This window comes from Zalophus californianus, chromosome 14 (genome assembly GCF_009762305.2).
Source record: "Zalophus californianus isolate mZalCal1 chromosome 14, mZalCal1.pri.v2, whole genome shotgun sequence".
Lineage (NCBI taxonomy): Eukaryota > Metazoa > Chordata > Mammalia > Carnivora > Otariidae > Zalophus > Zalophus californianus.
The window spans coordinates 46844640-46871258 of NC_045608.1; the positions used below are offsets into that span (position 1 = coordinate 46844640).

The 26619-nt window shown below is 36.0% G+C and overlaps 1 protein-coding gene across 8 annotated transcripts in view; it reads right to left on the reverse strand.

Moving 5' to 3' along the window:
* The window catches only part of OSBPL1A (oxysterol binding protein like 1A), a 223603-nt gene that overhangs the window by 126828 nt on the left and 70156 nt on the right, over positions 1 to 26619 (reverse strand). For 6 of the 8 annotated variants that reach the window (XM_027576566.2, XM_027576564.2, XM_027576565.2 and 3 more), the window contains 7 exons: positions 18798 to 18859; positions 18651 to 18695; positions 17317 to 17390; positions 17142 to 17205; positions 7610 to 7708; positions 6320 to 6442; positions 336 to 417 (listed from right to left, as the gene is read on the reverse strand). In XM_027576566.2, the coding sequence (XP_027432367.1) occupies positions 336 to 417; positions 6320 to 6442; positions 7610 to 7708; positions 17142 to 17205; positions 17317 to 17390; positions 18651 to 18695; positions 18798 to 18859 (549 nt within the window). Of the gene's footprint in view, positions 1 to 335; positions 418 to 5901; positions 5950 to 6319; positions 6443 to 7609; positions 7709 to 17141; positions 17206 to 17316; positions 17391 to 18650; positions 18696 to 18797; positions 18860 to 26619 lie in introns of those variants that run through there. The other 2 variants (XM_027576568.2, XM_027576571.2) reach the window with 2 other exon arrangements.

Here is a 26619-nt window from a genome sequence, read left to right on the forward strand (position 1 = left end):
TAAATAAAAAAATAAAAATAAAATTCGAGTCTTCTGGAATTTGTAATTAGGAGTCTCATTACATAGCCAAAATGAATTTATAGCCCCAAAATGTTAATTTTTCTTAAAATAAAATATTAATCTACAAACCAAGCCTCTTCCAGTAGAAATTTTAAGTCGCTTTTTAAAAATTTCAAAATAGTCTTATCAAACACAACTTTGAATTCAAAACCGAAAATTAACATGTATAGCAAACAAAACTACAAAGGATCAACATCTAGGATAATGGGTTGTGTTAAACAGTGGGTGTTATTTTGTAGTTTGCCCCCCAACTTTTTTTTTTTTTTTTTTTTTACCTTTATCCATGTCACACTCCTTAATCATTTTCAGAAAGGTGGAAATTTCCCTATCTAGTTTCTGTTGGCATGTTTGTGCTTTCTGGGAAAACAAAAACAAAAAGCAAAATTAAAACTTATTAATAAAGTATTTTTATAGTACATATGCTTTACTGTTTCTGTCAAAACTTTTAGTTCATATGTTGATATACTACAATAATTAAGATATATTCTTGAGAAAAGATAAAAATTTCCTTAGAAATTGAATACTGCATTTAATCACATACAGGTTTAAAAAATAAATCTTTCTAAATTTTAAATACATTCGACATTTGTCATGTAGACAATATACCACTGCATTCTTTCCAAGAACTCATACCATATACATATGAGTTAGATTTCTCCCGATTAATCCTTTTTGTAGACTTGATTAAATTCATCGAGGAATTATAAAATGCATTCCTTAAGAATATACTTTAAAAAATTGTTTTTGTCGGGGCGCCTGGGTGGCTCAGTTGTTAAGTGTCTGCCTTCAGCTCGGGTCATGATCCCAGGATTCTGGGATCGAGCCCCTCATAGGGCTCCCTGCTCTGCGGGAAGCCTGCTTCTCCCTCTCCCACTCCCCCTGCTTGTGTTTCCTCTCTCGCTGTGTCTCTCTGTCAAATAAATAAAATCTTAAAAAAAAAAAAAGGGTTTAAAAACTGTTTTTGTTAAAAAATCTAGATAGTAGTAATATTTAGAAACCACAGCTGATTTTCGTTCAGCCATCTAAGGACATTTTCTTAGTAAGTCAAAGTTTATAAAAATAAGATTAATTATAGGAAACATTCTTCTTGCACCTTGAAACTTCTACATTTTTAGATCCCTAAAAGCAAAACAGAGTTTTACGACACAAGTTCCACCCCATCTTAGTCAAAATTTAGAAGTCCAAAATGAAAAGTCAGGTAAACACATTGATTATATTAATGTAATTTTGATGGTAGTTTTATTTAGTTTTTCTTTCAAGAGGTAGGAAGAATTAGCAAGAAAATTATCATTGTAAAGTCAGTTGGTTATGGCAATGAAAAATGTTTATTCTGAGAACCTTGAGTTTGTTAATATTAGAATCACATTGTTGTAGGTAGAGTAGTATTTATCCTTATAAATTCCCCACTTTGTACTCCTAATCCCAACTGGCTCATCACTAAACATTTTTGCCCCTCCTAAACCAGTCCTACATGACAAAGGGACACAGGTAAGCAGCCTTTTCTTCTTTTTCACCGTATAAAATTTTTGGTGCTTATAAGCTCAGTTCAACCACAGTGGAATTATTCATGGTACCACGTTAGTGACAGGCAATGTTCTCTTTAAAATCTACAGTACTCTGTGTTGAGAGCTCTAACAACATAAATATACCTACACTACACAATTTAAAACACCCCAGAAAGGGAAATGGTGTGCTGGATCACTTTTTCAGACACAGCCCATAAATACAGGTTGAAGGCAGGGAAGAAGTTGATGTGGAGGAACTGAAATAGGCACTGCAACCAAATGTATCACTCATAATTTATTAACAGAAAATTGTCATTTCTACTCTATCCATAGTTAATACTCCTGCCCATGTGCAAGTCAATGCTACCGTTTTCTCTTTTCCTTTCTATGGTGAAAGTTAGCTGGATACATAAAAGCCAGCACTGGCTTCATCTGCAGACTGGAAATCTCTAATGAACAGGATAGAGTTCCTGGGGGTAATAAAGACAAGAACATTCTCCATAACATCCTCCTCAAATACCTGAATCCCATTCATCTTCCCTTAGCATATCTACCTGACAGTTACTAAAAAGAGCCTCCCTGGTAGAGGATTTATTTTTTTTCCATTTTTTATTTTTATTTTTTATTGAGATTTACTTGTTTTAATAAAAGGTACACATTAGGTCAGCTGGAGAAGATTTGATCTACACATTGTTTCACAGTTAGGTATAATGTGTCTTCTGTTCTAAACGATTGGTGTGGTTTTGAAGGCAAAAGGAACAAAAGAGGTCATTAATACAAATAATATGTACACATCATCTAATTTGCTATAATTTCCCCTTAGCAGCTATCGGTTATATTAGGAAAACCTAGAAATCTATTTAGGAAGGTTAATGTTCAGGAGATCTTTGCAGAGCCGAGCATCGTGTCCCATTCTTAACTTCTAAGCCATTCACCTTATGTCAGACATTCTTTTTAGGTTTTAATTTTTTTTTTTATTCTACATAAACAGCATCCCACTATAAGCAATGACCTTATACCCGAGCATGATGATATTTTAAACCCAAGTTGTCTGGGCACAGAATTCAAGAACAGAGTATCCACAGACTCAGGGCCCAGAGAGCAGGAGGTACCCAGGTGAGCAGCTGAGCACATTCACAACACAGGCCTCCCGCTCCTAGTTCTGCCTACCCAGATATTTGCTGTTTTGTTTAAGCTGATGTTAAACCACTTTATTATCCCTGGCTTAAGGAAAACAGCTCAAAAATGTATTATCAAGGGCTAGGAAGGACTGAATAGGGTAGGGGAGAGGTCAAATTCCAGGCTATTTGCTATAGACAATCTACATTTGGTAAGAACAGAAGCAGACTGCCTCTACTCAAGCAATTAAAAGGGACAAACTACTGACACAACATAGTGAAAGAAGACAGGTTCCAATGAGCACATACAGTATGATTCCAATTACAATTCTAGAACAGACAAAACTGATACCACCTATAATGATAGAAAGCAGATCAGTGATTGCCTGAGATGGAGGTGAAGTGCATTGCCTGGCAAGGGGCCCCAGGGAAATTTGAGGTGATAAAAATGTATCTTTTTTTCTTTTTTAATGGAAACTTACTTTATTTTTTTTTTAAGATTTTATTTATTTGACAGAGAGCGAGAGAGCACAAGCGGGGGGGGGGGGGCAGGAGAGGGAGAGGGAGCCCGATGTGGGGCTCGATCCCATGACCCTGGGATCATGACCTGAGCCGAAGGCAGATGCCTAACCATCTGAGCCACCAGTCGCCCCAAAATGTCTCTATCTTGAGAAGTGGTGGTTACAAAGGGTATATACATTTGTCAGAACATGTCAAATTGGACAAAACGCATTCATTTTATTGTACATAAACTTTTTAGAGATTATAGAACCCTGATGACATTCCTCTTTACAGAAAACAGCCAGGATTGCAAGGACTCATGCCCCAAGTCTCACCTCCAAGGCTTCCTACCTCAAGCCCAATTCCATTTCCCCTCAGTCTAAGTCAATACATAGCACATTTATTCTTCTTGGTACCTGGGGATCATTACGGCCCTGCTCCGTAATCTTCTTAATGTGTTATTTTGTAACAGATATTTACACAAAATAAAAAAATTAAATGAAAGGATAGAGAGAAAAAGGCAATTCTCACATATCAGCACAATTTAGCATCTTCCGCTCATTAAATCCTTATAACACTGAGTTCAGATCCTACAGAATCGAGATATCGTCAACAAATGAAACCCCCACTTTCCTTGTGCCACCCCAAATCTAAGAGCCTATCCCAGTTTTGTCCCATAGTACGTTCTACAACGACAGAAGCATTCTACACTGTACTGTCCAGAGTGGTAGCCACATGTGACTATTGAGCACCTGGAACTGTGCTGAGTTAAAAGGAGTTGAATTCTTAATTCTAATTTAAGTAGCCAAATGTGTCTAGTAGCTATCATATTGGACAGCATTTCTACACCAAGACTGTGCTTGAATTTGTCTCCCCATTTTTATATTTAAAATATTTTCAAGTTGTCATTAAGGCAACAACCATAAGGCCAGTATTTCTATGATTTGTCTTATGCTTTTCTCTCTGGAGACCTAACCTTAAGGCAGTGACAGAGAGATAAGAGAAATACTGTTTTCAATTTCTTGGAGGTCCTCACTTTGGGTGAAGATAAAATGAGACCAAAAACATCACATAACCTGGTCACTTTTTCAGTGTGGACATTTTTCCCTCATAATGTCTTGTCCAAAACCATGTTGAGGAAATAAGGTTAGTTTTATGTCCATTCAGATGGCTTTAGAGTATTTTAATCCTAGAGTTCCTAATTTCCTTTAGAAAGTCTATAAGCATCTAGAATAGATCTCGTTTCACAAAGAGGTCCCAGAACACCCTTACAACTTAAGAATCCAATGATGAAAGGCATTCCGGAGCCAGTCTACCACAAGCTACAATTCAACAAACTTAACAGCTCATTTGATTTTATTTTTTTTAAAGATTTATTTATTTGAGAGAGAGAGAATGAGAGAGAGAGAGCACAAGAGGGAAGAGGGTCAGAGGGAGAAGCAGACCCCCCGTCGAGCAGGGAGCCCGATGTGGGACTCGATCCCGGGACTCCAGGATCTTGACCTGAGCCAAAGGCAGTCGCTTAACCAACGGAGCCACCCAGGCGCCCTCATTTCAGATTTTAACCTTTTTTTGGACCAAACTTCAGGAGTTGAGATAGAGTCAAGATTCACAGAATTAGCATTCAAATCCTGTTGGACAGAAATATGTTTGTAACCTGCAAAACATGAAAGGCTAAACACTGCTGTAACTCTCCCCAACTTCAGGTGCTATAAAAATCTAGAAGGCAAAAACTTCATGGTTTTAAAGTTAACATAAGAGCATGATATTCAAGTGAATAAAATAAAAGGTATAGTGGAAGTTGATAACATGAAAAACTGATAACTATGCCAAAGAAACATTTTTTTCAAGAAAGTTTTTTTTAAATGATATGCAAGTTAGTCCGCTTTTACCTGTAGCTTCCACTAAAAATGTCTTAAAATTACCATAATCTTAGGAAAGATTGGTATGCTTTGTAAGTCCTTCCAGGTTTTATCCTTTACCTTATTTTGAGGATAAATAGGAAAGGACTTCTTTTCACGTAGGGAGTCCTGACTAAAAGTTAAAATCTTTAGCACAGTTTTGGGGCTTTTTTTTTTTTTTTTTTTTTACTTGTTTAACATGATTCTGGCCATAGATATGTAAACTTTCTTTTTTACCCAGTTTGATACTTTTGCAAAGTTCACAGTCTGAAAATTATGATTCTGGTTGTCACACTACACATTAGGCTTTAAAAAAAAATAGAAGTAGCACTGGTAAAGCGAATGTCAAATTCTGGCAATGTCTTCAACAAAACATGGAAGAGCTCAAATTTTTTAACGTTCCATCATAAAGTAGGATTAGGGACCGAAAGAGCCAAAATCTCTTTCTGATTTAAGTTTACAGGTCCTTACATCAATAAAACTCCTTAGGTATTAGCAAACTTAACTTCATTAAAGTTGTTGATTTAGAAACATTCAAATCCTGCATCTAATTCATTTAATTAAAAAAAAAGATTAAATTTAGTAGGCAAATTGATATGTCCTGACATAATTATTTGGAGTGAAACTCCATCATCCTTTTGTAGTTCTAATTCTTCCAAACCCAATTCCCATTTAAAAGGCAGGGCCAGAAAATTGATGCCCAGAAAAAAATACCTATTTCATTTCAATAACACATGCTGATATTTCTCTTTGGCTAAGACATTGATGTCACTTCAGATAAAAGCCTGTCCTTTTATTACTGACGCTTTATCTTACCTCTAATCAATGAAGTTACAGATTACAAGCGGTTTTAAATGAAACTACCAGCCAGGAAAGGTATCACTATGGTTGCATTATTTAAACTCTGAAATATGCAGTGAAGTCATAAAGGGCAGCAAGTCAAGCTCTGCATGCTCCCCCTACTGGCAGTTTTCAAACAGAATGACAATCCGATTACAGCAATGGAAAAATTTTAACCAAAAAAGATACATATGGGTACAGGCTAGTATCTTTACAGCATTATCTACAGAGACATTTGATAGTATCATAACAGACACTATAAATAGCATAAAATATTACTGGATAAACAGCAGTATTATCTCCACTGTCAGATTTCTTAATTTCAAAACCTCACATTAAAAAATTCTTGGTGACAGAGTTAGCTATAAAAGTCAGGCTTGGTTTTTCTACATACCTCTAAGGATTCCTTCAGGTCTACAGCTGAAATTGCATCTTCCTCTTCGTCATCAGTCAGCTGGTCCTGGGAACAGTAGTGAGTGCTATAAGCAGAATGATCTTCTATTGCTTCCAGCCAGTCCTGAAATAATCCAAGAATTTAAATAAAAGTAAAATGCATTTTTACTCAAAAGAGATAATATGGCAACAATTTAGAAAGCATAAAATTTACATGGAGAAAATATTAAAGGCTCAAAAAAAAAACAAAAGAAACCCAAACCAAACAACAACAAAAGAATGATGCAGGTCTCTTGTCCATGACATTTCTGGATAAAAAATTTCCTAATACTTTAAAAAATATCATCTGTAAGTTTACATATTCAATAATACTAAAACACACATTATAAAAGCTGAGTAATGGGTGGAAATTTTTTCACTTAAAATTATAGATTCTCAATACTGTTGGATACGCTATTATATACTAATATATCCAGAAATACTATTTTACTAACTTGTAATCAAGTTATAAGAAAGCCAACAATTGCCTTGATGCTTTAGCTTTTACTAATGTTTTTAAAATATCAGTGATTTCACAAAAAGAATATTTGCCCCAAAAATATGTGTTACTTCCTCTTCATTTTTTACAGCATTACTCAAGGTCAAATTTTACCACTTTATGATACGGTCAGAGTGTCAGAAATTTAGATCGTTTAGGGTTCTTTGCAGGGCCAAAGTTAACCACTTTGGAAAATAGATTCTTTTAATCCCTTACACAATTTACAAAAAAACAAGACAGGTCTATAAATACTCCTTTGATCTAAAGGAATATGGAGTCTCCATTAAATAACTGCACTGTGAATTTCTGTCTCATAAACCCCAATTTTCTTGCTTGCTGCTGCTGTTCAATTTACCACAAAGGAAGACTGAGGCTATACTGTAATAAATCAGAACACCTAAGCTGAAACCAGCTTTTGTCACTTGTAAGCTGTGTGACCTTGAGAGAGCACTTCAATCTTACTGGCTTCAGTTTCTGTACCTATAAATGAAGAGGCAGACTACATAATCATTCAGAATTTTTTTCCAAAAATGATTCATAAAAATCAAAATAATAAAGATAATTATGAACAAAAAATATCTGCAGGTACATGTTGATAAAGAAATTAATTCATAAGCCAAATTTCAAGCTTCATGTAATTGCCCCATTAAAAAGGTAGTCAATAAGATTTTAGATGCTAATATTCAATTGAACTTATATTTTTTGTTTTTAAATGTTAAGTTTTATGAAAGATAAATGAATCCATAAAATTACCTCTCTTGACTGTTGAAGGCTATTCTTAGGAACCCTGAAGCCATGAAGAGTGTCATCGAAGCATTTAATAAAGAAGAGGCAGCTATCAGTGGATTTTACCTTGGATATAAAGAAGTCAGTAAGACAGTATCATTCATGCACATAAAATAGGAGATATATATAGATATAATTTGACAGTACATATAACACATAACAGTATTAACATAGCTTAATTATACCCAAGTGAACATTTAAAATACCAACTGGTAAAAATTGGGAAAAAAAATTGATGCATTGGGAATATCACATGCATTGCAGCTAACATCTGGCTTTCATATTCGTAGTTACTCAAAGTAAATACGAATAGTTCATTAGGTATGTAGTTTTAGTTTTGTCTTTTATGTTTAATAACTTAGCATGCACTTGGGCTATAAAATTCTTTAAACACCACAGCTCCAATTTCTTATTCATACCATTCTCCAGAACCTTTTGAGCTGAATGTACAAAACATTTGAACTGAGTGTAAAAGAATAAGTACATATGAGATTGACAAAGAAGGGGGAAAGGAAAAAAGGATAAAAAATTGTGTCTCACTGAAATATAAGTTTGGAAAGTGAGGGGATTTAAGAATGGAAAAAGAGAGGGGCGCCTGGGTGGCTCAGTCGGTTAAGCGGCTGCCTTTGGCTCAGGTCATGATCCCAGGGTCCTGAGATCAAGCCCCACATTGGGCACCCTGCTCAGTGGGGAGTCTGCTTCTCCCTCTCCCTCTGTTGTTCCCTCTGCTTGTGCTCTCTTGCTCGCACTCTAATAAATAAAGTCTTAAAAAAAAAAAGGAATGGAAAAAGATAGACTTCTACTTCAAGGCCCTACAAGAGTACCACCCTCCTCCTTGCAGAAAACAACTATAAAAAGCAACTGCTGGGGGTGGGGGGGGGCTGCGTCGGTTGGGTGTCTGACTCTTGATTTCAGCTTGGGTTGTGATCTTGGGGTTGTGAGATTGAGCTCTGCACTGGGTGTGGAGTCTGCTTGGGATTCTTTCTGTCCCTCTGCCCCTCCCCCTGCTCATGCACACTCAAAGTCTCTCTCTCTCTCTCTCTCTCAAAATGGATGAATAAAATCTTAAAAAAAAAAAAAAAAGCAACTGCCTTAAGGAACTGGAGAGTGAACAAAAGTTGACAGACTTTGATGGGGAATGCACATGCTCTTGGAGGAAAGGAAATAAGTAACTATGCAAATAAGTTCCCATCCCCAAGGTTTTTCAACTGGGACATACAGTCCACAGGGCGACATGAAAGCAGCACAGGCACACATGGAAAAACCCAGTCTTTCTGTCTTTGAGAATTAATAAGGGAAAGTCAGGGATCCAGAAATACTAAAGAGTGGGGGTAATCCTCCAAGGGAAAAAGAGATCCCTGAACTATGTTTTGGGATCTGTTCACATGTCTAATTGATGCTGAGAAAGGATTCAAAGCAGTCTCTTAAATACAACCTTTCGAAATGCAGACCAGAGCTGCCACCCAAGAAACAGAGTTTACAACCTAAACCCAGCCAAGAAAATAACTTGCTAAAACAGGTCATTTAACAGAGAAAAATAACAGAACCCAGAATCCCCAGGACTTAACATTCATAATATTAAGGATACAATCCAAAATTACCTGATGTATGAAGAAGAAATTGGAACATATTCTCAAAAGAAGTCTAATTAAAAGGCAGATTTTTCAGAATGGTTAATAAGGACCCAAATAGATACTATCTACACAGATAGAAAATAAAGATATACAGGGCGCCTGGGTGGCTCAGTTGGTTGGGCGACTGCCTTCGGCTCAGGTCATGATCCTGGAGTCCCGGGATCGAGTCCTGCATCAGGCTCCCTGCTCGGCAGGGAGTCTGCTTCTCCCTCTGACCCTCCCCCCTCTCATGTGCTCTCTCTCTCTCTCATTCTTTCTCTCAAATAAATAGAATCTTTAAAAAAAAAAAAAAGAAAAGAAAGATATACAGGTTAAAAGGAAATGGAGAGAAAAAGAGATACCATTCAAACAGTAAGCATAAGAAGGCCTGAGTGGTTGTATAATATTAGGCAAAATAGATTTCAAAAGTAAATATATTACAAGAGATAAAGAGGGCTACCATATAATAAGAAAAGGGTCAATTATTCAGGAAGACATCATTGGTATGTATGTGTTCAATAACTGAGAAATGAACAATTCCACAAGCATAGTTGGTTATTTTGATACCCCTCTCGACAATTGATATAATTAGCCAAAAATCAGCAAGAATACAGATCTGAGCAACACTATCAACCACCATGACTGAATATTTATAGGACTCTAAACCCAACAATAGCGAAATATACACTATTTTCAAGTGTGTTTACTGGGATAATCCATACATAGAGCCATCAAGCAAGTCTCAATACATTTGAAAAGACAAAAATCATATAGAATACATTCAATGACCAAAATGAAATTAAATTATAAATCAGAAACAGATCATAAAAACCCATTACTTGGAAATTAAACACACCTATAAGTATTCATTGGTTCAAAGACAACATTCCTATTAATAGAAATTTCTATTAGTTTCTAGTAGAAATTAGACAATATTTTGAACATTATAATGAAAACATACCAAAATTAGCAGCATGAAACTAAAACAGTTACAAAGGTAAAAGTATAGCTTTAAATGGCTGTATTAGTAAAGAAGATAGGCCTTAATCAATAAGCTTTGACTTTGAGAAACTATTAAAAAAGCAAATTAAACCCAAAGCATAGAGAAATTTCTTAAAAAGAAAAATAGAAAACAGAAAAACAAAAAAATTTCAAAAAAAAAATCAAGAACTACTTCTTTGAAAAGATCAATAAAATTGATAAACTGCTAGCCAGATTAATCTAGGGAAGAAAAAAAGAGACACAAATTACCAATATAAAAAAAAAAGAGGGCACAACACTACCTACCATACAAACATTAAAAACATAGTAAGGGAATATAAGTAACAAAAAGTTTGATAACCTAAGAAAAGGGACAAATTTTTTGAAAGGCAAAAATTACAAACACCAACCCAAGAAGAAATAGAAAATTTGAACTAGCCCTTAGCAACTGAACAAATTTGTAATTACTATCCTTCCCATAAAAAAACAAAAACAAAACAAAAAACAAAAAAAACCCCCCACCTTCTGGCCCATGAATTATATCAGCATTTAGGAAACAAATAAACTTAATCCTACAAAAACTCTTCCAAGAAACTGAAAAGAAATATTTTCTAATTCATTATATGAGACCAGTATTTCTCAGATTCCAAAACCACACCAAATATATCAAGAGAGAAATATAAACCAGTATCCATCAGGAGCACAGAAGCAAAAAATCCTTAACAAAATATTAGCAAACAATTTATTAAAATAATGTATCATGACCAACTGAAATTTATCCCAGCAATATGACTGGTTTATTAACACCCTAAGATCTAACAGTGTAATTAACCATATTAAAATGAGTAAAACCCTATGATCATTTCAATAATATGCAAAAAATATTTAATAAAAATCAACAGATCCTCATGGTAAGGGCTCTCAGTAAATTAGGAAATGAAAATAACTTCCTAAAGCAAATTAAGGGCATCTATGAAAAACTTATAGCTAATAACTCAATAATGAAAGGCTCAATGCTTTGTACCTAACACAAACAAAACAAGAATGCTGGCTCTCACCAATTCTATTTAAAGTTGTACTGGAGGTCCTATCCAGTACAATAAAGGATAAAAAACAAAGGCATATGAATTGTAGAGAAATAGATCTTTTTTTGCAGACAACATGATTGTGCATGTAGGAGACCCTGAGGAATCTGCAAAAAAAGCTACCAAAACTATTAAGTGAATTTAGCAAGGCTACAGGACTCAAAACAAATTTATATATAATAGCAACAAAAAACAGAAAATGAAAATTTCAAGTCCATCATAATAGCTTTAAAAAATAAACACATAGGGCGCCTGGGTGGCTCAGTTGGTTAAGTGACTGCCTTCGGCTCAGGTCATGATCCTGGAGTCCCGGGATCGAGTCCCGCATCGGGCTCCCTGCTCAGCGGGGAGCCTGCTTCTCCCTCTGACCCTCTTCCCTCTCGTGCTCTCTTTCATTCTCTCTCTCTCAAATAAATAAAATCTTTAAAAAAAAACACATAAGCATAAGTTTAACAAAAAATTATAAGACGTTATAAAAGGAAATTAAAGAAGATTTCAATAAAGGAGAGATACAATATTCATAGCTTAGAGGTCTTGATGTGGTTAAAGTAACAATCCTCCCCAAGTAAATCTATATATTTAATGCAACCCCAATCAAAACAACCATTCCCCAACACTGAAAATTGATGAAAGACATTCAACACATTGAAAAGCATTTATTCAAGAAAAATCTACTGAATCTCTCAGAACACTGGATGTTGTTTTAGCCTGAGTCTGCTCCACTCCCCCCTCCTCCTTACTCTGTGGCAAATTGTATCATGATGGGGCAAGCTTTAAATACTGGGGCTGACTTTATTTAGAATACGGCCCTGAAAATTCCAAGTCCAGGGCTTTCTCAAAACAACAGCAATCTTGGTAGCCAACAATCAGGAAAAGCCATCACAGAAAATATATTCAGCCAAGCAACAAACTGGCAAATGAGCCAGACATTTAAAAAGCTCTCAGAAAAATGTTCAAAAACTAAAGTAAATCATATGTAAAGAACTAAAAGAAAGCATAATGATAATAACCCATCAAATAGAAAATATCAATAAAAAGATGCAAGTTATGAAAAAGAACCAAATGGAAATTCTGGATGTGAAAATTACAAGAACTATAATGAAAAATTCACTCAAGATAATCTGAGATGGAAGGGAAGAAAAAAAAATCATGGCAGGGCATTATCATGTGTACCAACAAAGTCACAAAGGAGAGAGAAAACTGAAAAAAATATTTAAAGAAAGAATGGGTGAAAATTTCCCAAGTTCAATGAAAATATTACACATTCAAGAAGTTCAATAAACTCCAGCACAATAAATCCAGAGAGATTTATACCTAGCCACATCTTAAACTATTGACAGCCAAAACCAGAAAATACTGAAAGTAATGAGAAAAAGGACTCATCAAATACAGGGAAAGCACAGTAAAATTAACAGCTGACTTTGCATCAAAAACAATGAAGAACAGAGGTAAGGGGATGACATATTTAAAGTGCTGAAAGAAAATTTCTCTGTCTTATAAAACTATTGTTCTAAAATGAAGGCAAAATACACCCCCAAATAAAAAAAGACTCAGACAATTCATTAGGTATACCTAACAAAAGAGTAAAAAAAAAAAAAAAAGTTCTTTAGACTAAAAGAAAGTGACACCAAAGGGGGTGGGGGGAACTGGACAAGTTAATTGCATAGGTAATTCTAATATAATATATATTTTCTCTTCTCAAATAATTTAAAGTGATTTACACAACTGTAAAATTGGTTGAGCTTGTAACATACTGAGGTGTAATATATATGACAATAATAGGATAGAGGATAAAGGAAGGAATGGAGCTATATCAGAACAAGGAAATGACCCCAAATATGCACTGAGACAAAAAGTAAAAACAACCCAAATATTCATTAACTGATGAATGAATAAGTACTGTCTATCCATACAATGGATTATTATTTAGCCATAAAAGGACTGAAGTAATAACAACATGTCATGATATGGATGAACCTTGAAAACATTATGCTAAGCAAAAGAATCCAGAAAAAGGCCACATATCATATGATTCCATTTATGTGAAATGTCCAGAATAGGCAAATTTATAGAGACAGATATTAATGGCTGCCTAGGGGTTAAAAGGGGGTGGTACTGACAGGAATGGGGTATGACTGCTAATGGGTATGAAGTTTCCTTGCAGAATTATGGAAATGGATCTAAAATGGATTGTGGTCTCCACATGGTCAGCCCAAGTCTCTGACCATACAAAAAATTACTAAATCATTTCAAGTGGGTGAACTGCATACGATATGAATTATAGTTCAATAAAAATATTTTAAAACATAAAATTGTATAAAGCAATAGCTATAACACTGTATCACTGAGTTTTTAAACACGTAGAGTCATGATATATATAACAATAACACAAAGGAAAGGGTAGGAAGTAGAACTGTATTAAAGCATAGTAAGTATGGAAGGAAGTAGTAGTTTGTGATAAAGATGCATATTATAATACCTAGAGCAACCACTAAGAAATAACTTTAAAATATAGTAAAATATAAACAAAAGGAAATTGTATATGAGACATATGTATCTTATGTAGAAGAGAACAAAATGAATATAGAAACAGCAAAATGGCAGACAGAAATCCAACCATATCAATAACAACATTAAGTACAAATTCATTAAACACTTTAAGATTTTACTTTTAAGTAATCCCTATACCCAACATGGGGCTCAAACTCGCAACCCCTAGATCAAAAGTCACACTCTCCACTGAATAAGCCAGCCAGGTGCCCCTCATTAAATATTCCTATCACAAGGCAGAGGTTGTCAAACTGGATAAAAATACCAGATACAACTGCATGCTCTCTGTAAGAGACCTATTTTAGATTGACACACACAAATAGGCTGAAAGCAAAAGAATGGAAACATATACAAAGCAAACAGTACCCGTATGAGAGCTGGAGTGACTGTAGTGATTGTTATGGACTAAACTGTGTCCTCCCCAAATTCATATGTGGAAGCCTCAACCCTCAATGAGACTCTTTGTAAATAGGGCCTTTAAAGAGGAAATTAAGATTAAATGAGGTCGCAAGAGTGGGGCCCTAATTCAGTAAGACTGGTATCCTTAATAAGAGGAAGAGAAGCCAGGGATGCCTGCACACAAAGAAAAGCCATGAGAGAGCGGCAAGAAGGCAGCTATCTGCAAACCAAAGAGAAAGGCCTCAGGAGAAATCTCTCCTACATATCAGAGCTTAAACTACAAAATTCATAAGGAAACATAAGGGTAAAACTTCAAAGCAGTGGACTTGGCAATGATTTCTTGGACATAACACCAAAAGCACAAGTGACAAAAGAAAAAATAAATTGGACTGTATCAAAACTAAAAACTTCTATCAAAGGGCACTATCAACAGAATGTAAAGACAACCCACAGAATGGGAGAAAATATTTGCAAATCATATACTGATAAGGGTTAATATCCAGAATATACAAAGAATTCCTACAACGCAATACCAACAAAAAGCCAAACAGGCCAGTTAAAAAATGGGCAAAGGACTTAAAGAGATTATTTCTCCAAAAACAATATATGATACCCAATAAGCACGAGAAGATCCTCAACATCACTAGTCATTACAGAAATGCAAATCACACTGCAATTAGATACCACCTCACACTCATTAGGATGTTCATTAAAAAAAAAAAAAAGGAAGTGCTGATGAGGATATGGAGAAAGTGAAATTAGAACCCTTGCACACTGTTGGTGTGAACATAAAATGGGGCAGCTGCTTTTAGAGAACAGCAGGGAAATTCCTCAAAAAGTTAAAAATAGAACTATCACATCATTCAGCAATTCCACTTCTAGGTCTATATCCAAAAGAACTGAAAGCAGGATCTTGAAGAGGTATTTGTACATCTGCATTCACTGCAGCATCATTTACAACCACCAAGAGGTGGAAGCAATTCAAATACCCACTGACGAATGTGTAAAGAAATGTGGTTTATACCTACAATGGAATATTATTTAGCCTTAAAAAAGAAATCTTGTCACATATTACAGCACAGATGAATCTTGAGGATATCAGACTAAATGAACTAAGGCAGTCATAAAAAGACATATACTGTACGATTCCACTTGCAAGAGGTATCTAAAGTAGTCAAACTTATAGAAACAAAAAGTTAGAACAATGGTTTGAGAGGCACTGGGGGTTGGGGAAATAGGCAGTTAGTTGCTCAATGGATGTAGTTCCACTTTTGCAAGATTAAAGTTCCACAGATCTGGTGCACAACAAAGTAAATACAGTTCAAGCTACTGAATTGTATCCTTAAAAATGGTTAAAATAGTAAATTTTATGTTATGTGCTTTTTTACAACTAAATTTTTTCAAAAAGGAAAGAAATTCTGACACATGCTGTAACATGGATGAACCTTGAGGATATTATACTAATTGAAATAAGCCAGTTACAGAAGGACAAATATTGCCTCTTTCTACTTATCTGAGGTACCTAGTAAGGTCAAATTCCTAGAAACAGGAAGTAGAATGGGGACTGCCAGGGCCTGGGAATAGAAAGGAGTGGAACTAGTGACTGAAGGGTACAGAGTTTTAGTTTGGGAAGATAAAGAGTTCTGGAGATGCATGGTGCTGATGGCTGCAACTGCACAATGAAAAAAATTAAGAAACTGATAGCTGAAACACTCATATTAGGAAAAAAGATCTCAAATCAATAACCTAAGCTTCTACCTTAAGAAACTACAAAGTAAACAGGGTGCTTTATAGCCATCCTACAGTGAATGCTCAGTAGTTTGTGTTGATATGTGACTCATAAATGTAAGCTTTAAGCAGACGTTTACAGAAAAAACACAAATTATAAAACAAGGTGAGGGATAACATAGCAGAAGCTAACCAATTCCACAGAGATTAAAGAGCAAGAAATTTTAAAAGGGCAAGTGGAGCAACTCGTTTGTTTTTTGACTGAAGGCAGACAAGAATGAGATAAAGGGCCAACTGAGGAAAAAGCTTGTCATTAAGTAGATGTGTCTACGGCGGGAACAGAAGAGAATGGCCAGGACTGCACTGAGAGAGAAAACAAGATGACACAGGTGAGAGGAGAGAAAGGACCCTGGCCCTCTGGTCCACTGTGAAAGAAGCACAGGGTGGGAGGACACGGAAGGGGCCGGCTGTGTAATGAGGTGGTCCCGCTGGGGAATGGGCCACGTCTGTGACTCCCCAAGGGGAACACCTGGTCTTCTGGGGGTGTTTGCCCTGAGAAAGGCAGGTGCCATGCTCTAAAGAGCAGATGGACTGCCACAACGTGTTGACAACTCTAAAGGATGTGAAGTAGGAAATAAGAAAGCATGTCTAGGCTCCAGTCTTAGACTAATCTCTAAAGAGAAGAAAGTCCTTTTTTCTCCTGGTTAGTAAAAGTAACCAGTAAAAAACAGTGAACCTAGAGAACCCAAGAATCCCAATTTTGATGCAGGCTTTAAATTTTAAAACCAGAAAAACTTCCATTATCCCAATTTACCCATGTATAAGTACACAGATATATGTATGGCGTACATACATCTGTATACATACATATGCACATGTGAATATACACACATACACGTACAAAAATGTCTAAGGCTCTTTATGTTTTCAGGTAACTTATCTCTCATCCACAACATGTGGAAATAAAAGTGGATTCTATTTTTAAAACAGATATTCCACAATTTTACTTGTTCTCAAGTAAAAATATACACAAATGCCTCCTACCCCCAAGATTTTACAAGGCAGTTTTATAAAAATAATTTTGGTCAATCACTTGCAAAACTGATTTCATGGTTTGAGCAAAAGATGCATGTGTCATCCTACCGTGCATACTGCTTGAGTTAGGTGCTTGCATCCCTGGCGATAAATATTACGGACTGCATCAGGCCTTCAAAATAAATATTAAATTATCAAGACAAAAGGAAAAGATGTTAAGTGAAACTTTCAATCTTTCAAAATTTAGATAATGAAATTTAATAAGCATCAGGATAATACTTACTGTTTCCTATACCATGAAAGGACTCCATGTTCTAACACTACCCAGAATAACCTCCAGCCAAAAAATCTTGAACTCTAAGGAAAAAATTGGCAAAGATTTTCCAAGCTGACACATCTAGATTCAAATACCTGACTGATAAAAAATAAGTTATGACAGTTCTATTGTTGTCTTTCATCTAGATAGTACTACTGAACATTAAAAAATGATCAAACATGGGGGCTCCTGGGTGGCTCAGTTGGTTAAGAGTCTGCCTTTGGCTCAGGTCATGATCTCAGGGTCCTGGGATCGAGCCCCGCATTGGGCTCCTTGCTCAGCGGGAAGCCTGGTTCTCCCTCTCTCTCTGCCTGTTGCTCCCCCTGCTTGTGTTCCATCAAATAAAATTTTTTTAAAAGTTTAAAAAAAATTTTTTAAGGTATCAAACATGAATGAAGGTACTCAGTGTAGTAATGAAAACATTTTATCACTACAGAGGGACAGGAATAGAAGAAATGCCATACTAATAAGACCAATAACACCAACTGTTTATAGTTCTGACAATATTGTTCAGGGATATTTATGGGAAGATTTTCAATTGTGGACTTCAAAGTCTGGAATGAAACACTACATAAAGAGTATTCTGATTTTATACAATATAAACATATTTGTGCATAAATATACAGAGGGAGTGCTCGCAAGTGCAAAAGAAAATGCATGCTCTAAAATAATTCTAGAAAATAACTGAACTCCAAGATGCAAAGAAATTTTTAGAACCAGATTTTATGTGTGTGCCCTGTGACAATTCAAGTATTAAATTTCCTAATAAGTCCTCCCTACTTCAATATTCATAACAAAAACATTGTAATTCTATGATTAAGGAAAAAAATATGTTCTCCCACTCTGTTCTGTATAAGCTTGTCACCTAAAAGTGTCAGACCATCAACACGAAGGACACCAATTGCTACAATAAATGGAAGCCTAATGAAGTACAGCACTACAGAAAATGGTTAATGTTGTCAGATCCAAGAAAGATTAAGTCAGAAATAATTTTTAAATTTTTAAAAAATTTTATGAGAGCGAGCATGAGAGCAAGAGCGTGAGCGAGCGAGTGAAAGAGTGAGCGAGTGAGAGCAAGCAAGAGCGAGGGCACAAGCGGGGGGAGGGGCAGAGGGAGAAGCAGACTCCTGTTGAGCAGGGAGCCTGATGCTGGACTCCATCCCAGGACCCTGGGACCATGATCCAAGCCTAAGGCAGACACCCAACTGACTGAGCCATCAGGCACCCTTTAAATTATTTTAACAAAAACGGAGCACCTGAGAATTCTTTCCAGTTTTATAAATAAAATAATCCCAGCCTACCTTCCAGAGAGGGCCTTCATATCGTTTCAACACTTTGTAGACAACCTGTTAAAAAAATGTTTTCATAAAAAATGCCATCTATATATTTCAAGAATTCAAAATCTTTTTCTAAAAAGGATCATATGCAAGTAATCCGTTACTACATACTTTATTACCGATAAGAATGTGTTTCATTTCAGCACCCTGGGCAAGGTCAAGGGGTTTCTGATCTGTGTAAAAACAAAGAAAGAAATCAAGAGCTTAATTGTATATAAAACAGATGCTATTAGAGCATATAATATTCTTTAATTATTCCAACAACCACAGTTTTTTCTTCTCCTCCCAAGTTACCCACCTGAAGCTGCCATCTCAACTCTTTCTGGCCCCCATTTTGGCAGCTAACTATTAAGCCAGCAGGCAAGATTAACTTCAGAACACTCTGTACAAGTTCTGTGATCCTTCAAGTCGTCTTATTTTAAAATCATTGCATTAGCTTCCCATGGCTGCTATAGCAAAGTACCATAAACTTAGTGGCTTCAAACAGTACAAATGAATTCTTTCATAGTTGGGGAGCTCAGAAGTCCAAAATCAGTTTCACTGGAGCCAAAATCAAGGTGTAGATGGGGTCTCACCCTTTCTGGAGGCTCTAGAGGACAATCTATTTCCTCGCCCCTATCTAGTTTCTGGAAGCCACCTGTTGATTTTGTGGTCCCATCCTCAAAGCACATCACTCCAACCATAACTGCCATCCTCCCAGTAAGGACAACTGTGATTACATGGGGCCCACCTGGATAGCTCAGGATTATCTCCCTATCTCAAGATACTTAACTAATCACATCTTTAAGGCAGCCATTATTTGGCCTACCATGGCCACTCTTAAGCTGCTTCACCAGAGAACAGGTAGCAGAGAAAGCTCACAAGCTAAGAGCATGATGGTCCACAAATGAGGACAAAAGAAAAAAGTGATAATGGAGAATGAAACCAGTAAGGCATTATGGGAACTTTTGCAACGTTATACATGCGAGCACTCTATGTTTTGCCAAGCAAGAACAGAATTTGTTAAAGTTACTTTTTTGAGTTCTGAAGTGAGCAGGCCACTATAGGAAGCAAGCTAGCAAAAAAAAAAAAAAAAAAAAAAAAAAGTACTCTCCTAACCTGGGAGTAGAAAATGGCACTTTCAAAGTAACACACCTAACTGGAACTCAGTTTAAGGTAATATATTCTATCAAATAAACTTATTTTTTTGTAAATTTAAATTCAAGTTAGTTAACATATAGTGTAGTATTGGTTTTAGGAGGGCTCTCATCACAAGTGCCCTCCTTAATGCCCATCACACATTTAGCCCATTTCCCTGTCAACCTCCCTTCCAGCAGCCCTGTTTGTTCTCTATAGTTAAGAGTCTCTTATAGTTTGCCTCCCTCTGTTTTTATCTTTTATTTTTCCTTCCTTTCCCCTATGTTCATCTGTTTTGTTTCTTAAATGCCACATATGAGTGAAATCATATTTGTCTTTCTGACTTATTTCATTTAGCGTAATACATTCTAGTTCCATTCATGATGTTGCAAATGGCAAGACTTCATTCTTTTTGATAGCTGATCAAATAACCTTTTTATAAATACCAAACACTGGCTGTGGTGTTAGGCAGCTTTTTGTATGAATTTCTCCTAATGAGGATCTACTATGTACCAACTAATATTTTAGGCACTGGGGATTCAACAGTGAACATGACAGAAAAAATTGGGGGGGGGGGGCAGGGTAGCATGGGAAGAGAGAAAAAGATAGTAAATCAATAAAAATTACATGGCAGAGGTGCACCTGGGTGGCTCAACTAGGCATCTGGTTCTGGATTTTGGCCCAGGTCACGATCTCAGCCCTGCAATGATCTCAGGATCAAGCCCTGCATCAGGCTCTGTGCTCAGCGGGGAGTCTGCTTTAGATTCTCTCTCTCCCTCCCCACCTCACACCCAGCTCTCTAAAATAAATAAATCTTTTTAAAAAATTACATGGCAGATAATAAACCATGTTATGCTGATACTTTTTAAGTGAATGATGTGATACAGAATGACTAGGGTACCACTTCAGACTGGAGACTGGGCAACTGATCAGGGTAGGCCTTTCTGAGGAAAAGGTGTTTAAATTGAAAGGAAGGATCTGGTCTTGAGAAAATATAGGGGAAGGGCATTCCAGGATGGAACACTAAAAACAATTTACTGGGCATGAGAGATAGAAGCCAGAAGCCACATCATGTCAGGGCTTTGTAGGTCAGAACTCTGTGAGTCAATACAGGGCTTTAGGTTATTTTAAATATGATGAAAAGCCACTGCAGGGTTTTAAGAAAAAGAGGAACATGATCTGACTTATGTTTAAAACCGTCAAAGTGTAAAAAAAAAAAAAAAAAAAAAATTTAGAAGGGTAATAGGGGGAAATGTGAACTATGGCTATTTGATGGTTTTGTAAAATTGTTACTAACAGGATGTTATTGTAGCAATGTTTTTTAACAGCTCTGTTGAGATATAATTCACATACCATATAATTCACCCATTTAAAGTGTACATTTCAGTGGTTTTCAGTATATTCAGAGCTGTGCAACCATCATGTGGCTATAGTTTTTTCTAAAGAAGCCCTATCTTTTATAATTATACTGAAATATATTTTTTTAAGATTTTATTTTTAAGTAATCTTTACACCCAACACAGAGCTCAAACTCACAACCCTGAGATCAAGAGTCACATGCTCAACTGACTGAGCCAGCCAGGCACCCCTATACTGAAATATTTATACACAAAACAACATAGTAACAGGAGAGTGGCCAGTTTGAGAATTCCTGAAGGAGAGTGAAGAGCACATCAATTAATTACACTATTTTTTAAGCTTTGATAACTTCAGTAAAAACATTTTTTAAAAGATCACCATGGCTACGGTATGGAAAATGCCTTGTAAATGTGGGCAAGAGAAAAGCAGAGAGAACAGTTACAAAGCAATAGTGATAGTCCAAGTGAAAGATAATAGTGGTTTGGACTAGAGAGTTAGCCATAGATAAAATGGAGACAGAGGAAAATAGAGAAGTTTAAGGGTTTCAGATTTTAAAGGTAGATTTATAGGACTGCCAATGGGTAAAACTTGGACTAATTATTACTTTAGTGGGGAAAATAAAGTGTTAACTGAGAAATTAATAGCCACTTCAAGTTTTCTAGCTAGCATATAGGAAGAGGTCTTATAAAAAGGTCTGCCAACTGTTATTTTTATTCTATCTACAGGGCACTTTTGAGAAATTATTCCTTTAGGCGAAGGGGAGGAGGACAATGTGATTTCTTTCACAGAATTCTGCCCTACACCAAAAATAAATTCTGAACTCCTGCCAACTAGCTGAAATTCCAGTACTAAGCCTTCATTTCTAGATTCAATGCCTAAAGTGCCTGACACACAGTAAGAATTAAATATTTTAACTGAATGAAATAGCCTCCCTACCCAGATGAGCACCATAACCAGTCAATTCAAAATTGTACATCTTTTATCAAAGAAAATAAAAACCAGGCATGATCCAATATTTAAATTTTTACATGTTATAAATTTGTTCTTTAGTGAGAACACTAAATAAAAATGTCAACATTCCTCAAAGGAATTTATACAGAATGTAATTACAATAACATACCAATGGTATATTTACTACAAACCCAGAAATTATTTTAAATGCCATCTAGGAGAATAAACAGGTAAGAATGTCAAAGACAATCGTCCAAAAAAAAAAAAAAGAGAAACCTTATCAGATATTTACACATTACAAAAACAATCATTAAAAATGAGAAACTTGAGGGCACCTGGGTGGCTCAGTTGGTTAGGTGACTGCCCTCAGCTCAGGTCATGATCCCAGAGTCCTGGGATCAAGTCCCACATCAGGCTCCCTGCTCAGCGGGGAGTCTGCTTCTCCTTCTGACCCTATCTCCTCTCATGCTCTCTCTCTCACTCTCTCTCAAAAATCTTTTAAAAAAATGAGATACCTGCAAGAGAGAGAGATGAAGCAATGAAAGAGAACAGAAAACAAAAGAGCCTAATTTTTTTTTTTTTAAGATTTTATTTATTTGAGACAGAGTGAGAGAGAGCCCAAGCTAGGGGAGGGAGAGGGAGAATAAATTCTTAAAAGGTAGGAGAAAGGCATAAACAATGGACAAGGAAAGATTGCTCGATGAAGGGTATAAAGACAAGTGATTAGCAATTTGAGAGTCTCACATCCTAACACACACTCCCATATAAACGTTGCTTACTCAAAACCCTGCAAAAAACAGGGCTGGGCCTCTGGCTACTTTCCCAGATTTACCCCTCTCCCCCCACTTGCCCTGCCCTAGGCACCGTGACAGCTTTCTTCTTTAAATGTGCCAAGTGCTCTCCCACCCCAGAGCTTTTACACTTGCTTGTCCTCGGTTTTCAATGGTCTTCTGCCAGATATCCTCAGGCCTCACTCCTTAACTCAGCTCTGTGCTCACAGAGGCCTTCCCTTACATGCTTTCCAAAACAACGGCGCCCCGCCCCCGACATCATCACTCTCTATCCCCTTCATCCTGTTTTATTTTTCTGCACCTCACTGCCTGACATTATATGTGTATTCACATTTTGTCTATATCCTCCCACTAGGACATAAGCTCTGAGAGTGTGGGGACTGTCAGGTTTTGTTGGCTGTGGATCCCCAGCACCTACAATTGTTCTTGGCACACAGTAGAGGGTCAGCATTTGCTTAATGAATGAATGTGATTACAGATAAGCTAGGAGAAAACAATCAAATATTTACCGAATCTTAAGTCTAGAAGTGTTCAAAGAAATCAAAGAAGAGGATCAACAAATTTAAATAAAAATGCAAAACATTTCTTTAAAAAAAGAAAAAACTGGGAAAATTTAGTAGTCGAAAAGCAGATAATCATTGTCCATATTATTGGCGTTTTGGGTGGTAAATTATATCCATGTGAAATACTATCCAGAAGGTGAGCTAAGAAGACTATGCTTCTGGAGACAATATGGAAAAATTGTTGATACTTGATAAAAAGTACGAGTTTAATATGTCAACTCTATTTACAAGCCATAAAACAGAAGGAGTAGACACTTTGAGGCATTTGCCTCACTCTTTCACCAGTATCTGAGCACTGCTCTTTCCACACCCCCTGGGGGAGACATAGCAGCCATGGTTCCACCATAAGGCCCTGCCCCAGAGTTCCAGCTGTCTGTATCAGAGGCAGGCCCCAAACACAGTGGGTGCCATTGGATTATCTCCCAATAAAATTTAAAACTGAGGTTAGGAAATCCTGGTCTACTGAATGGAGTTCAGGGCAGTCATCTTCCAGCATATATACTGGAAAACTGATCTGCTAAGAGAAAGAAATGACAGATCAAGCATTGAGAGAAGGATACACATACAATGAGTGGTAGCCTTCTTGATTCCTAATAGCTCCTGATTCTATCCCTTCTGATGCCTGCCTTGTAATACCATGAGATAACTCTGTATTCTGATATTAGTAATACATGACCTTCCTTTTGCCTATACTCTTGAGCTGGTATTTATTATTTTAAACTTAAAAAAAATTTTTTTAAAGTAGGCTTCATACCCAGCGTAGAGCCCACTGCAGGGCTTGAACTCACAATCCTCAGATCAGACCTGAGCTAAGATCAAGAGTCAGATGCCCAACTGGCTGAGCCATCCAGGCGCCCCTATTATTTTAAACTTTTTTTTAAAAAGTTTGGTCTACCAGAGAATAATAACTAACGATTAAAAGCTAAGTGTTTATGGGTATTTGGGTCATAGATGATTCCACTTTGTGGGTGCCTTCATTTTCTTCATTTTGAACATAAGCATTAGTTTTGCAATTTTTAAAAAACTGTTCTAAAATAGGTATGAAGTGAGAAAGTTATACAATATGCCAAAGAAAAAGACTATTTTAATAATTTGGTGTTTTTTTTTTCTATAATGCAGACAGTAGGACTTAAAATACTTTCTCAGAAGGTGTCATCCTGACTTTTATCAAGAACACTTATAAACTATAGGGTTAAAGTATATTTAAACACCAACAATCAAATTTTTGATGTTTACAGGGACATTTCTTTAGTTTAGACTGATATTCACATGGGACTATTAATTCTTGTTACACTAGAATGCTTTTGGAATCCAAATTTTGAAGGAATAATCATTATAAACCACCACCTAAAAAAACTATTCAAGTCTTTGGGAAATTGGTAAAGGCACTAGGAATCATACTGTTAACATCAATTTTAGGGTACTGACTCTTTTGGCACTTTCAGGATTCCTTTGCTTAATTCCCAGGTAGGAAAATAACTTTAGTTCTTAACTAGTAATTAGTAGATAAAATTTAAATTATGTAATGTAGTTGTTCCCATTGCTCTGTAGTTCATAGAGCCCGCTAGGGAAGTCCTTTCCAGGTATCTGTACCCAACTTCCATTATATTTACAAGCTTACCCTTCAGAAAAAGCCTGGAAAGACCACAAATACATGAAGGTTAAACAACATGCTACTAAATATTGAATGGGCCAACCAGGAAATCAAAGAAGAAATAAAAAATACATGGAAACATATGAAAATGAAAATATAACAGTCTAAAACCTTTGGGATGCAGCAAAAGCGGTCCTAAGAGGGAACTACATAGCAATACAGGTCTACCTCAAGAAGTAATAAAAATCTCACACAACCTAGCCTTACACCTAAAGGAGCTAGAAAAAGAACAACAAAGCCTAAAATCAACAGAAGGAAGGAAATAATAAAGATTAGAGCAGAAATAAATGATATAGAAACTAAAAAAACAATATAAAAGAAAAATCAATGAAACAAAGCTGGTTCTTCAAAAAAATAGAAAAGATAAACCTCCAGCCAGACTTATCAAAAAGAAAAAGAACCCAAATAAAATCACAAATGAGAGAAGAGAAATAACAAACACCAACACAGAAATACAATTATAAGATTATATTATAAAAAACTATATGCCAACAAACTGGACAACCTAGAAGAAATGGAGAAATGCCTAGAAACATATCAACTACCAAAACTAAAACAGTAAGAAACAGAAAACTTGAACAGACTGGTAATCAGCAAAGAAACTGAATTGGTAATCAAAAATCTCCTGGCTTCACAGGTGAATTCTACCAAACATTTAAAGAAGAGTTACTATCTATTCTTTTCAAATTATTCCAAAAAACAGAAAAGGAAAATTTCCAAATTCATTCCATGACACCAGTGTTACCCTGGTACCATAACCAGATAAAGACACCACTAAAAAAAAAAAACCTAGAGGCCAATATCACTGATGAACATAGATGTAAAAATGCTCAATAAAATATTAGCAAACTGAACCCTACAATACATTTTTAAAAAAATCATTCACCATGATCAAGTGAATTTACTCCTGGGTTTGCAAGGGTAGTTCAATATTTGCAAATCAACATGACATATCACATTAGTAAAAGAAAGGATAAGAATCATATGATCGTTTCAATAGATGCAGAAGAGCATTTGAAAAAATATAACATCCATTCATGATAAAAATCCTCAACAAAGTAGGTTTAGAGGGAACCTACCTCAACATAAGAAAGGCTATATATGAAAAACCCACAGCTAATATCCTAAATAGGGAAATATTGAGAGTTTTCTTGATGGTAAGGAACAAGACAGGGATGTCCACTCTCAGCACTTTTATTTACATAGTCCTGGAAGTCCTAGCCACAGCAGACAACAAAAACAAATAAAAGTCATCCATATTGGCAAGGAAGAAGTCAAACTTGCACTATTTGCAGATGACATGATACTATATATATAGAAAACCTTGAAGACTCTACTAAAAAAAACCGCTAGAACTGATAAATGCAGTAAAGTTGCAGGATATAAAATCAACATAGAGAAATGTTTCATTTCTATATATCAATAATGAAGCAGCAGAAAGAGAAATTAGGGAATCACTCCCATTTACAATTGCACCAAAAGCAGTAAGATATCCAGGA